An 11677-nucleotide genomic window follows, 5' to 3' on the forward strand; every position below is an offset into this window, starting at 1 on the left:
CCTGTATCATAACATAAAAACTAAAATCACCTCCTGAAAAGTAGTGTTATGTTAGAAGTAGAAAATTTATATATGGTCTTTCAAATCAGAATTTCTTTACATATTATGGCATGACACAAAAACTGACTCTAGATCAGAGCTGCAGCCAATCCAACCCAGGAAACACCAAACTGACAACATGGCTGTTAAGTAAAACAGATGAGGTTTGATTACGTTTGCTTAACCTGAGAGAGAGACTGTCAGTCGGGTGATATACTACCACTATGTACAACATCCTCTTTTTACTGTAACCTATGCAGTACAAAAAAATGAATTGCTGTACTTATCAGAAGTCAGTCTAAATCTAAAACAAGCAAAATGTTGTTTAATCATTTTTGTTGTTCATGATCAGAGTTCGAACGAGCATGAGACACCGATATGTCATCTACATGTGCTAAATATTTTTTATATGAGTATTTTATTGTCCGGAAACAACCAGAAACTTTCACCCCAGGATCTGAACTTAGCAATCCACACAGGTTTTTTTTTTTTTTTTGATAAGAACATCTTTGTTTTTGTGTAACACAGTTTATTTCAGTATTTAGGTGGATCTAAGAAAGTGTCTGTCTACTTCACATTTCAGTCTCCCCCTTTTTCACATACTTAGCCAGGCAATAATCTGTATGAAATCTCAAGTCGAGCCTTAATGATATGATCTGTTTTAAAAAACACTTCAAATTGTACCAAGTTAAAGCCCTCTCAGCCACATTAAACAGAATAATACTTGCATCCACAGCAGTGTAAAGAAATATCTTTTCACTCCTCCAGCCCGCGCATAAAATCTGTACAAACTGACTACAGTCCTGGAATTAAAGGTTTTTATGGTGGTTTCTAGAAGGGGCCTCTGACCCAGCTGACTAGAACTTGAAACTGTCCAAAAATACCCTGAAGGTTTTGTAAACAGACATGGAATCAACATGGTTGAAGTGGTTACAGCAGCCTTTCTAGGTTGACTAGTAAAGTGGTATCTAAAATCCTCAGTGGAACGCCTACAGGCATCTTGGCAGAAAGATTATTGTGGGGCCGCAGATGTACAGAGTAAATTTCCCCAAACCTTTCAGTTCTGACTTTGTTCTAAGATGCTTTAAGGAATCCCAAACCCCAGCATTATCTTTCAGTTTCATGCACCTCTCCCTTTTACATACTCCCAACATGCACAGATGTTCATGGGAGATTTGTATGAAATATTAAAGTAATGCTAATAGAACCACATGAGGATTTTAGATCCAGGTTCAAACAGTGCAGCTACAGTTCAGAAGCAGCATCGCTGTTGTGTAATCCTGATTTTAACTAAGAGTTTTGTTAGACATTTTTAAATCTTGTCATGCAAGCTAATGACAGCGGGCTGGGAAAAACACACCACGACTTGAGGAGAAGAGAAGAATAACGACCATAAAAAAAAAAGCCTTCAGTGCTCTGAAGTGACTTCTATCATCCATCTATGCTCCTCCCTCCAGCTTAATAGCATTCATCAGCTTCACACAGCCATATAATGAAGTGGTGACATTACCAGTTTTCATCCATGTTAAATCAATATGATTTGCACATGCAAACTAAAAATGTAAGAAGAGGGATGGACGATGGTTTTAGCAGTTTTTAAATACAGCTAAAAGTAGCGTCAACATTGACTTGCTTATCATTAGTACCTCTTGGAAACAAAGTGATTGAAGAGGCAAGCAGGAGTAATGCAACTGTACAAAGGTGACTAAAGATGAGGGCAACATAAATACGTCTGCAGTCATCGTTCAGCACCTTTAGGACATGGAGGGACAACAGAGACACCACGGAGAAGAGAAAGTAGAGAGTGATGAGTTATTTTTTTGTATGTATGTCTGATTAGGAAATATGAGGCTGGGGTTAAAGCAAGCCGAACATCTGAATGAGCAGGAGGATCACACTGGGGGTTATTTTCTGGGTTTGATGCAGATTTACAGCAATAGCTGATGAGATATCAATGATTTTTTTTTTTACTCATTTCACTGGGATAAAGGAGAAAACAATAAAATGAAAAAGGCAACCTTGGACATCTTGTCTCATAAGTTATAAAAAATAAAAGCAGGGGAGACGTCTATACATTTAGGTATCACCTGAACAGAGAAGATGGGTAGTGCTAATAGTGTACTGTAATCATGTAACAGTAGTATCACGGGTAAGTGTGGTTTTAAACAGCACAGTTGTTGCTAGCTGCAGTGCTTTTGTTAGAAAACAAGACGCATGAGCATTTAACTTGTGTTACAACAGGTAATGTTACAGTATAGCAGAGCTTCTCAGACTGTTTTCAAGGGGACCTACACTTGAGTACATTCAACCTAATCCTGGGACCCTGGTTCAATGAAACAAGCTAGTAGTCTCAGTATGAGATCCCAAGGAAATCAGGGGCTGTATTACAGAACTGATCCTACCTGCTTAGTATCTGCGGTAACTGGACTTCGAGCATGATTTGTCAACTTTGCAGAATTTATTACTTTAAATAATTTCTATCTTAAACTTGAGAGATGTTAACTAGAGGTAAAGAGTTTCTATAATACAGCCCGATGTCTGTGTCCAATTTTAGGTCCCAAACCACAGTTTAAGCAACACTGCAGAATGATTCGTTACAGTATAGCACGTCGGGAGATGAGAGCAGGATGGGATGAGGTTGACTGTGGTGGTAAATGATGACAGCAAAAAGCTTTTTCTTGACTGGGAACTACGAATAGTTATTAAGTGGGATAAGAGAGTGAGAAAAGGCTTAGACATTGAACCAAGAAGTAGGAAAAGACGAACAGGAGCTATGTGTGAAAGCTCACACTGCATACTGCTTTTGTAGCAGGAATACACAAAAGACACATAAATCTCAATCCATAATGCGACATTAATATCTGTAGCCCGGTATTCCACCATCGGTTCATTTTTAACGGCCGCAGAGATCACCGTACAAACTCGAACAGCAGGCAGCTCAAGCTTTCACACACAGCCATGAAAGTTGCTGGCTTTTAACCAATCATAAGGTGTAACTGAAGCGGAATCAGTGGCAGCAGCCCCCACAGTGCCCGCCCCCGTGGGTGTGTCCCGCCGAGGCCTCGCCATGTTTGGTCCGCCGGCTCAGGATCTCGTAAGAGCAGTCGTCGCCGCAGCAACCGGACATGCTCGGCGAAGTTTCGTCAATCTCAAACCTAGAGGTGTGGAGAGAGAGTGGGTTAAGTTAGGAAGGACAAAGGAGACTGGAGAAGTTATATGAGTAATTTTTTGATCACCCTGTTCACAAAAACTGTAAAACTTTCTATTTCTCCATTTAAAAAAAAATAAAAAAAAGTTTTTGAGGAGAGAGTATACTCACTGTAAAGCATCTCTGAAGAACTGGTAAGCCCCGTGGTTGTGTTTGAAAACTGTCAACATCACTTTCTTCATCTGTGTACTGGACAGAAAGAGCAAGGGAGCAGAAAAAGAACATTAGATTCAAAAGCCTGAAGCATGTGACAGACATATTTTTCTTAAAAGGTGTCCTGTGGAGTTCATATTTTTATAGTTATTAGCAGAGAATAAAATCATCCGTTCAGTTCCAAAAGGTTGCGCATCCACACCTCAACCCAACAGCATCTAAATTTCACACGACGTTACGCTGCCATAACAGTTGGTAGTCACAGTTTTTACCTGTTAGCAATGAGCTGTAGTATCTGGATAAGGAACTTGCCGAGTCCTTTCCTCCGCACTCTGCTCTCTAACTGCACCTCGTAGCTGGAGAGTCAAGACAAAGGGTTAAAATAAAAGATGCAACATTAAAATGGAAAAAAAAAAGAAACTACTGCCAGACCTTTCTTGAAATCTACAAACTAATGGACTGGCACCTTACCAATATAAAACCTCCTCCCCACACTCAACGTCGAATCGGAAGTGAGAGAAGGCCACAGGGGCGGAGTCGCCGTCGCGGGCCAGCAGGTACCACGCCCTCTCGTCGTTCATCTCCTCCCTCTTTTCCCTCTCCTTCCACCCCCACTCGCTCTGCTCGTACCTACAGCAAAGCAAAGAGAAAATGGGTCGACTCAAACGTGACCTGCCATGCTGATTTTACCCTCACATTTCTCCCCATCATCGGGCTGCCCTGGCAGTGCTGCTCAGAAAAGGACCTGTTTTCCAAATGGAACAAATTAAGTTTCGAATGACTGGGTGCCATTTGCTAAATTGAACACGAGTCAAATTCTGGCAAAGTGAAAGAAGATAAATTGTTGTAATTTCTCTGCCTCATCTCAAATCTGTCTGAATTACTTTTGCTCTCCCTCCCTCAGGCTCCTCAGTACGTACGGTCTAATTCATACTCATGAAAAACAAAAAAGAAAAAGACACTGATCCACATCTTACTCTGTTCCTGTTTGATGTCACTCTCCAACTCTGCGGCACACAAAAAGAATTTCTGGCTCATCTGCACTTCTTCTCAGCTCTAATCTACCATTCATTTCTATGTGAGTCTGTGCACTCATCTCTGTAGAAGATGGGTCATTTTGTTCCTGGACTACACCTCTAACAACAAGAACAGGACAGAACAGACTTCTTACAGTGACTGCATGTTGCCTCTGGTGAGTTCGAAGGCCCACTCCACAGACAGTGGGTTGAGGGAGGTCACTCTCTTACACTCTATCTGCAGGTTCAGCCTGGATGGGAGGACATCAGGGTGAGTCACATCAAGAATGTGGGAAAAATGTGTTCGAAGTGGGAGAAAGACATAAAGAAATGCCACCAGCAGAAGAACTCTCCACTCCATGTAGCAAATGAAACAAGTATGCATTTCATGAAATAATGAATAAGTCCTTTGTAGGCATAGAAAGCAATGCATACCCATTTCTGTCGTACTTTTTGAAGGCTGGGAAGGCACTCAGTGGGTCGTCCAGCTGTGAAAAAAGGGGGCAAAATTAACTTATAAGACTTTCAAAACATAAAATTATCAACCGTGCTTTCCCTGTCTAAGATCAAATCAATACGAGTCTCAGAAAATGACTGACACCTAAGAATTAGCTATGTTTCACTGTGTTATATATATGATTTAAATACTAAATATCTTTGGGGTTTGAACTGTTGGTTGGACTTTTTTCCGTTTTCTGACATTTTATACACAAACCAATTCATCAGTTAATTAATAGACAAATTAATCCCTAATAATAAATTAAATATTAGTTGAATACCAACACTTTCGTATTTTCAAATCAAACTCTTCATTTACTTGTGAATGGAGTTTGCTGAAGTATTTTGTTCATGCTCAGGGGGCCTGCACACTTTCTGAAATGAAATGTTTTTAATAACATTTTTAAGACATCAACAAATCAAATTTATTACCCGTTCCAAGACAGAACAAATACACATTAGGTACTCAGCAATATATATATATTTTTTAATCAATTACTATTTTATTTGGATATTTTTCCAATATTGAAATGTGTCTCTGCATTACAAATATACGCAAAATCACAAATAAAACTACAATTTAAAAGTTAAATATATAAAGAAACTGTGTTTCTCTATCATTCATTACATCAAACAAAAACCTTCATTAATTTAAAACAAAAGCCTAAATGACTAATTTGGCCAGCTTTTAATTGCAATTTGCTTTAAATCCTTTGCATAATAATAAAACAATATTTACACAACACAAATTATTTCCTTCTGCACATAAATACTGACAGGTTTGTCAAAATATCAAATTTCACATTTAGCGTCTTCCATGAAAACCCTGGGGCTGTAATCAGCTTAACATCATCAGTAATTATTTGTTTACTTCCTCAATCCTAATACCTTTAGGGAAATCAGGAGAGCAGGTGGCGGCAGGTGGAGAAGTGGGACAAACGTACAGTAAGCCACAACAACAAAAAAAAGAGGAAAAACACCAGACGAGCCCGAAGAACAACTCATTTTATACTGTGTATTTAAAGTATGCATCTTAAAATTGTGTCAGTGTGACGTAGGCATCATGTCAGAATGTAAGCATATCTTTCAAAATTAAAAATAAGACCTTTAATGTAGTGTTGTGCATGTGCAGCTGCATGAGGGGGAACTAAACGAAATTTGTTTTCCTTCAGTTCCCCATAATGCATCAGCAGTGTTAAAGGATCAGGATTTAAAAAAATGTGATTGGGACATCCCTGCTTTTCAAAGAGCATTTGACTTTCCAGTGACAAATTTAACTGCTGCAACAACAGAAGCGCTTACTTAGTGTTCCTCTGATCCCTTTGGCCCCGGGGCCTGTGCTCGGTAGGCCTGTTCAGTAATCCATCCATACCTCTGGTTTGTTTTAAGAACAAGGAGAACCTACTAGGAACAGCTTTTTCACTGTTTTTTTTTAAAGCTATGAATGCACTATTTGTTCATTTGAAACAAGAGCCCAAGTCAAGATTCATTACTGCTGGCAACAGCATAAACCAAAATAAATGTTACTTTGGGAGAATTTCTTGCATTCCTTCTCTGTTGGCACATCAACAGTGGAGAGGAGTGGGAGAGAGAACAGCATGAAGCACAAAGTGCCCCATTTTGGGACAAAGTGACACAGAAAAGTAATAAGCCCAGGCAGGCCTGTTCAGAGCTTGTTGAGGAAGTGGCTACGGCTCAGCTCGAGGGGAAAGTGTGAGCTTTGTTCTCCTCCAGGCTTTGGTACAGTTTACTAATGCTCTAGCTGCACCTCCAAGCTGCAGGAGCTGTCTGCTGTGTGCTCTGCAAGATGGGTAGGATTTAATAATGCTCATTAATTATGCACAAAGAAACATATGGCACTGTGTTCGGCTTTTCCTGTCATGTGCATATCGTCTATTGGTGCAATTAGGGCAGGGAGGGCATCTCCAGCTTTTGGTCTATGACTGTAGCTTAACAGAGGATAAAAGAAATCACAGCGCACAGTGCAGGTTTTAAGTGCTGTGCTCGATGCAATCTGAATCCACTGGAAAGCCTGAAACAGCATGTGAAAAGGGCCAAGTGGTGGGTGCTTTTATGAGAAGCATTTACAAATTGTGCAAAAAAACAGAACCCCCCCCCCCAAAAAAAAAACTCTGTCTCTCCAATCCTAATGTCCTTCAAGTTCATGACATCTGCCTCTCTGCAACCAAATTACCTTATTGGCTGCATCCACCTTAGCACAGACAGCATCCATAGCCGCCCTCTCCTCCAAACGCCGGGCTTTCTTCTCCTTTGCTCTGTTGGACTTTCTCTGGACACAGGAAATAAGGAAGGGATGAATGGTGGAATATGTCAAGATGCATGTGCAGAAGACAAAACCAAGCATGGATGAACGAAGGAAGACAGTGTGTAGAGACAGAAGCATTGGAGGGAGACAGGACAAGTGATGAGGGTCAGAGGGAGAGAAAGGGGAAACGACAGAGGAAAAACAAAAGAAAGAGGAAGAAGATATAAGACACGTGTCAGAAATAGATCATCTCTTCCCCACTACTCGTTCAACCACTCTTTCAGCAGACAACACCTCACTGACGGACAAAAGTGTCAAATTAAAAAAAAATAAAATAAATATAAAAGATAATCAGGTCTGTTCATAATCCTCAAACATATTTGTCAGTGAGAGACAAAGCACTGTCATAATCCATTCATTTAATTTACTGAGAGTCTTCTGCTCTTTCTGTCACTTAATCAATCCCTTTCTCTATTTCATATGATTGATTATCCAGTTATTAAACTGATCCTTTCCATGTAGACTCCCTCTGTGGGGCTTTAAGTATAATTTAGTATTCCCTAGCTCTGGTTAGGTGCGTTACCATTCTTCATTTTGTCTCCTGCTGAATTGAAATGAGACACTCAAAGTGTGTAGGTGTGAGGACTTTAAGCACTGTGGTATAAAAGCATGTGAAGAGCTAGATTGCCAGATAAGACATCATGATAAATCCCTGAGACTAATATCAAAGAGCTGAACCCAGGTCCAATGACAAATGTCCAGGTTTTAGGTGGGGTTTTACTGGGTTTTTGTCCAACTCACAAAAATGTAATTTCTTTACCATTCAGCTTTTGTTGTTTAGTGCACTCTGAAGTGTGTTTAAACAGGAAGGTATGCCAGTTTTATGTTAATACCATTTATGTAAGGTACAGTCCTTGTTAGAGCCACAACTTCAGGGTAAATTTAAGGGGGGAAATAAAAGAAGTATGGAAATTAGTTGCACCTAGATTTAACAGCTTTTTTTTTTTTTTTTTTTTAATAAGTAGACCTCTAAATATAAATTACCAGTAATATCCTGTTTCTGTATGTGTGTTGACCTCTTTTACAGCAGCATTTTACCACACAGATCAACATGGCAACTGAGAATTAATGACACAAGAACACAACAGACCTCAAATCTCGACGAGCACAAAGTATCAAAACAAGACAAATGAAGGTCAGCCATGCAGAACAACAAGTAGTACTTAACACTGATCTTATTATGAACATAATTATCCTGTATATAAAAACAGCAACAGAAAGATAACAACAGTAATCGAAAAAAAAGCATTCATATTCACATCAGTAGCTTTTATAACCACCACTTGTCAATGCTGTGTGAAACAGCGGCGTGCTTATCTCGCTGATGGTGCATACTGCTCTCAGTGTGGGACTGTAGTATTGGAAAAATTCTCTGATACAGATACTCTAATTTAGCCTGCTCCTGGCTTGATGTCCGATGCTCATATCAGCAATGGTGCAGCCATAATTCACACAAATTACTCTGACTGCATCTACAGCTTGGTAGGAACAAATATGTTCCTACCAGGACATTACACTGCCATAACTAGTGATTTATTAGCTGTCTTTGATTATTGACACCTGAAATTTACAGTGAAAATTAACACTGTCACTCACAACAGAAGTGGCTTGGCAATAACATTTAATATAAAGGTTTTCTGCTGGTGAAATGCCCCATGACACAAAATACAGCATACATTTTAAAAAATGATGTTGCACATCACAAATTCTCATAGTGTTTTCATTCAGAAGGTAGGCCACCTCACCTGAGACAAAGACCACTGCCTCTAACAGTGTAAAAAATGAATACACTTTGTTGAATAAACAGCAAAGGATTTGTTTCAACATGCAAATATCATAATTTTCATGAGTGTAGGTATTGTTTCATTCATAAACAACAACCTAAACTGATCACAAGGCAAGATATGTTAGGATCTGGGTGTCTTATCACCTCTGCTAAACTATTTCCTGGGGTAAACCTTGCACAATGGTATTAAAATAATTAGTCAATTCATCAAATCATCAGAAAAAATTAAACTACTCTGATAACCTACTAAATCATTTATGTAGCAAAAACACTCAACAGTCTCTGGTTACAGTCTCTCAAATGTGACAATTTACAGCTTTTCTCTGTTTTATATCACTAAAAATGATCAGTAGGTGAACTGATAATGGGAAGCAATCATTAGCAGCATCCATGCACTGACAATACAACATTTTGTTAAGAACTGCATTACTGAGCTTGGGAAACCCCATCTATTTACAGCATGTTAATTAAATTTTCTGTGACATGTTTACAGTGCAGAAATGAACTGATGCTTCATGGACAAACAATGGCAAGGGACAAACAAGTAGGAATTAGCTAAATTCCTTCATTAGATCCAGACCTGAATAGAAGTGGTAACAATTATGGGAAGGAATGCACTGAATTGCCAAGTTTAGCTCAGAGCATTAACTCTGTACCAAGCACAGACAGGCTGCAGGCTGAGCTGGGACTGTGCAAACACGTGGATTGGTTTATCTGGAGTGAAAGTGGAGGATAAACTCAAGTCTGCTTACACAGTTATGGGAACTAACTCAGAGTGCAGGCCTGACTGGTGCTGAGTGCATTATTCAAATCCAACGAGCCCGAATATAGTCCAACCAGGTGGGCTAACACAGCGCATTCTGGCTTGTTGGTAAAATGCCCACACACAAGAGTGATTAGCATTAATAGCTAGCAAGGCACGCGTCATTAAAAATGGCATTCCAAAGTAGCTAACACCGTTAGCACGCTAACAATGTCACAACACACACACCAGGTGAAGTTAACTGTGCACAGCGGCAAGGACAATGCGGTTATAATGCTGAAAATACCACATAAAGCTGCGTGCTAGCAACGGCTAACGTTAGACTGCTATCCGGGCTATCTGGAGGCAGCTAAACGGCTAACCAACACCTTGAGCTACATCCATCCACCATGGACTCTCTTCCTCTCCCTTCTTTCTCTCCCCTCACCATCACGCATTCACAAGCCCAAAACATCCACCTTTCAATCGTATTGTCACCGTCGCACCGAGACATGAGCTAAACAGAACAAAACTCACCCCCATTTTGCCGCTGTGTCTTATCGGTCCCCCAGGAGAAACACGCCTCTATTGTCCCTGTGCTTCGCTGGTGCTGAGTTATTAGTATCGTGACTACAGACAGAGAGAAAGGGGCCAGATTAATATGACAATGATAGATAGTGTGCTGGCGAGGCTAGCTAGCTAAAGCACCGACCGAAGGCTGTGAGAGGAGCAGCGGTTGGGCGCAAATTCTATTAAACCAATCAATGAAAATTCAACTGTTTTATTTCTCCTAAAGTCTGATTGGCGCCAAGAGTGCGAGGCTGAATTTATTACAGGTCCCTTCCTTGCCCTTTTCTTTCCTCCGATCTCCGTCGCGTCCAACTATGCTGCATTCATGTGTTCCTCCTGAGCTCGGACTTCTGAGATCCAAATGGACTTTCAAGAATTTATACGACCTACTACAAAACTATGCGGAAACTAAAACATATTTACATATTTAAACATTCCTAACTAAAACTAGCAACGCCACAATATATAATAACTCCATTAGGAGTAAAAATCGTACATTCCGAATGTTACTAACAAAAAGAATATATCTAATATCAAAAATGTACTTGAAAGTACTCATCATGCAACAGAATGACGCCCTGTGAGGGGTTCTGTAAATATATATTTACTATTTTTTATATTTTTGGATTATTGTTAGCGGTGAATTAATGCATATGAGACATATTAGTCTCGTGGTTGGTTATTTTCCATGGTTTGGGGTAGTATATTCTATACAAATGCATGGTCTTCTATAAGGCCATGAAAGATTTTGTGCATAAAATCTTAAACTGCAGAGTGTCTAATAGCTCCGGCTGTCATTTGAATGTTATATAGTGAGAAACACAATACTTCCCTCTGAAATGTGGTAGAGTATAAGCATAAAGCAAGAAAAAAAGTATAAGTATCAGTACCTCAAAACTTGTTTTCAGGGAAACCATAACCTTCCATGAAAACAATTAGAATGACATTTTCCGCAAAATCACCACTAATTGTAGATATAGATGTAAAATTTTATTTTGAAAAACACCATAAATTGGTTTGAACAAATAAGCAAATCACCTCGCAGCCGGCATGTATCTGCACAGTCAAGTCACTGCCTTCAACATCGTTGCGGTTCCGCTTCAACACTGATGACTAATTCCACCGACATGGTGAATGCTGTTAAGTGTTACCGATACAGTTTTTCCACAGAAAACATTCTTGGCAGCGGTGGGATTCGAACCCACGCCCCCGAAGAGACTGGAGCCTTAATCCAGCGCCTTAGACCGCTCGGCCACGCTACCTTGTGAAAGTCAGATTGTAATGCAGAGTAGCTGTGGTGATTATTCCCACAGCATTTGAAAGCGACACTGCTTTAGCG

General features: G+C 39.8%; 1 protein-coding gene and 1 non-coding gene across 2 annotated transcripts; both read right to left on the reverse strand.

Annotated features, from left to right (window-relative positions):
- Nucleotides 1-488: 488 nt before the first annotated feature.
- Nucleotides 489-10638, reverse strand: naa40 (N-alpha-acetyltransferase 40, NatD catalytic subunit). Its single transcript, XM_041030987.1, has 8 exons — nt 10306-10638; nt 7109-7204; nt 4852-4904; nt 4572-4667; nt 3872-4030; nt 3673-3756; nt 3359-3436; nt 489-3194 (listed from the first exon to the last, which is right to left on the reverse strand). Exons 1-8 carry the CDS (start codon nt 10309-10311, stop codon nt 3047-3049), a joined length of 720 nt encoding a protein of 239 aa, XP_040886921.1. The 5' UTR covers nt 10312-10638; the 3' UTR covers nt 489-3046.
- An 880-nt stretch (nt 10639-11518) lies between these two features.
- Nucleotides 11519-11600, reverse strand: trnal-aag. Its single transcript has one exon. It is a non-coding gene; the product is annotated as a tRNA-Leu (tRNA).
- Between the last annotated feature and the right edge of the window lie 77 nt (nt 11601-11677).

This window comes from Toxotes jaculatrix, chromosome 23, assembly GCF_017976425.1.
Source record: "Toxotes jaculatrix isolate fToxJac2 chromosome 23, fToxJac2.pri, whole genome shotgun sequence".
NCBI classification, from domain to species: Eukaryota; Metazoa; Chordata; class Actinopteri; family Toxotidae; genus Toxotes; species Toxotes jaculatrix.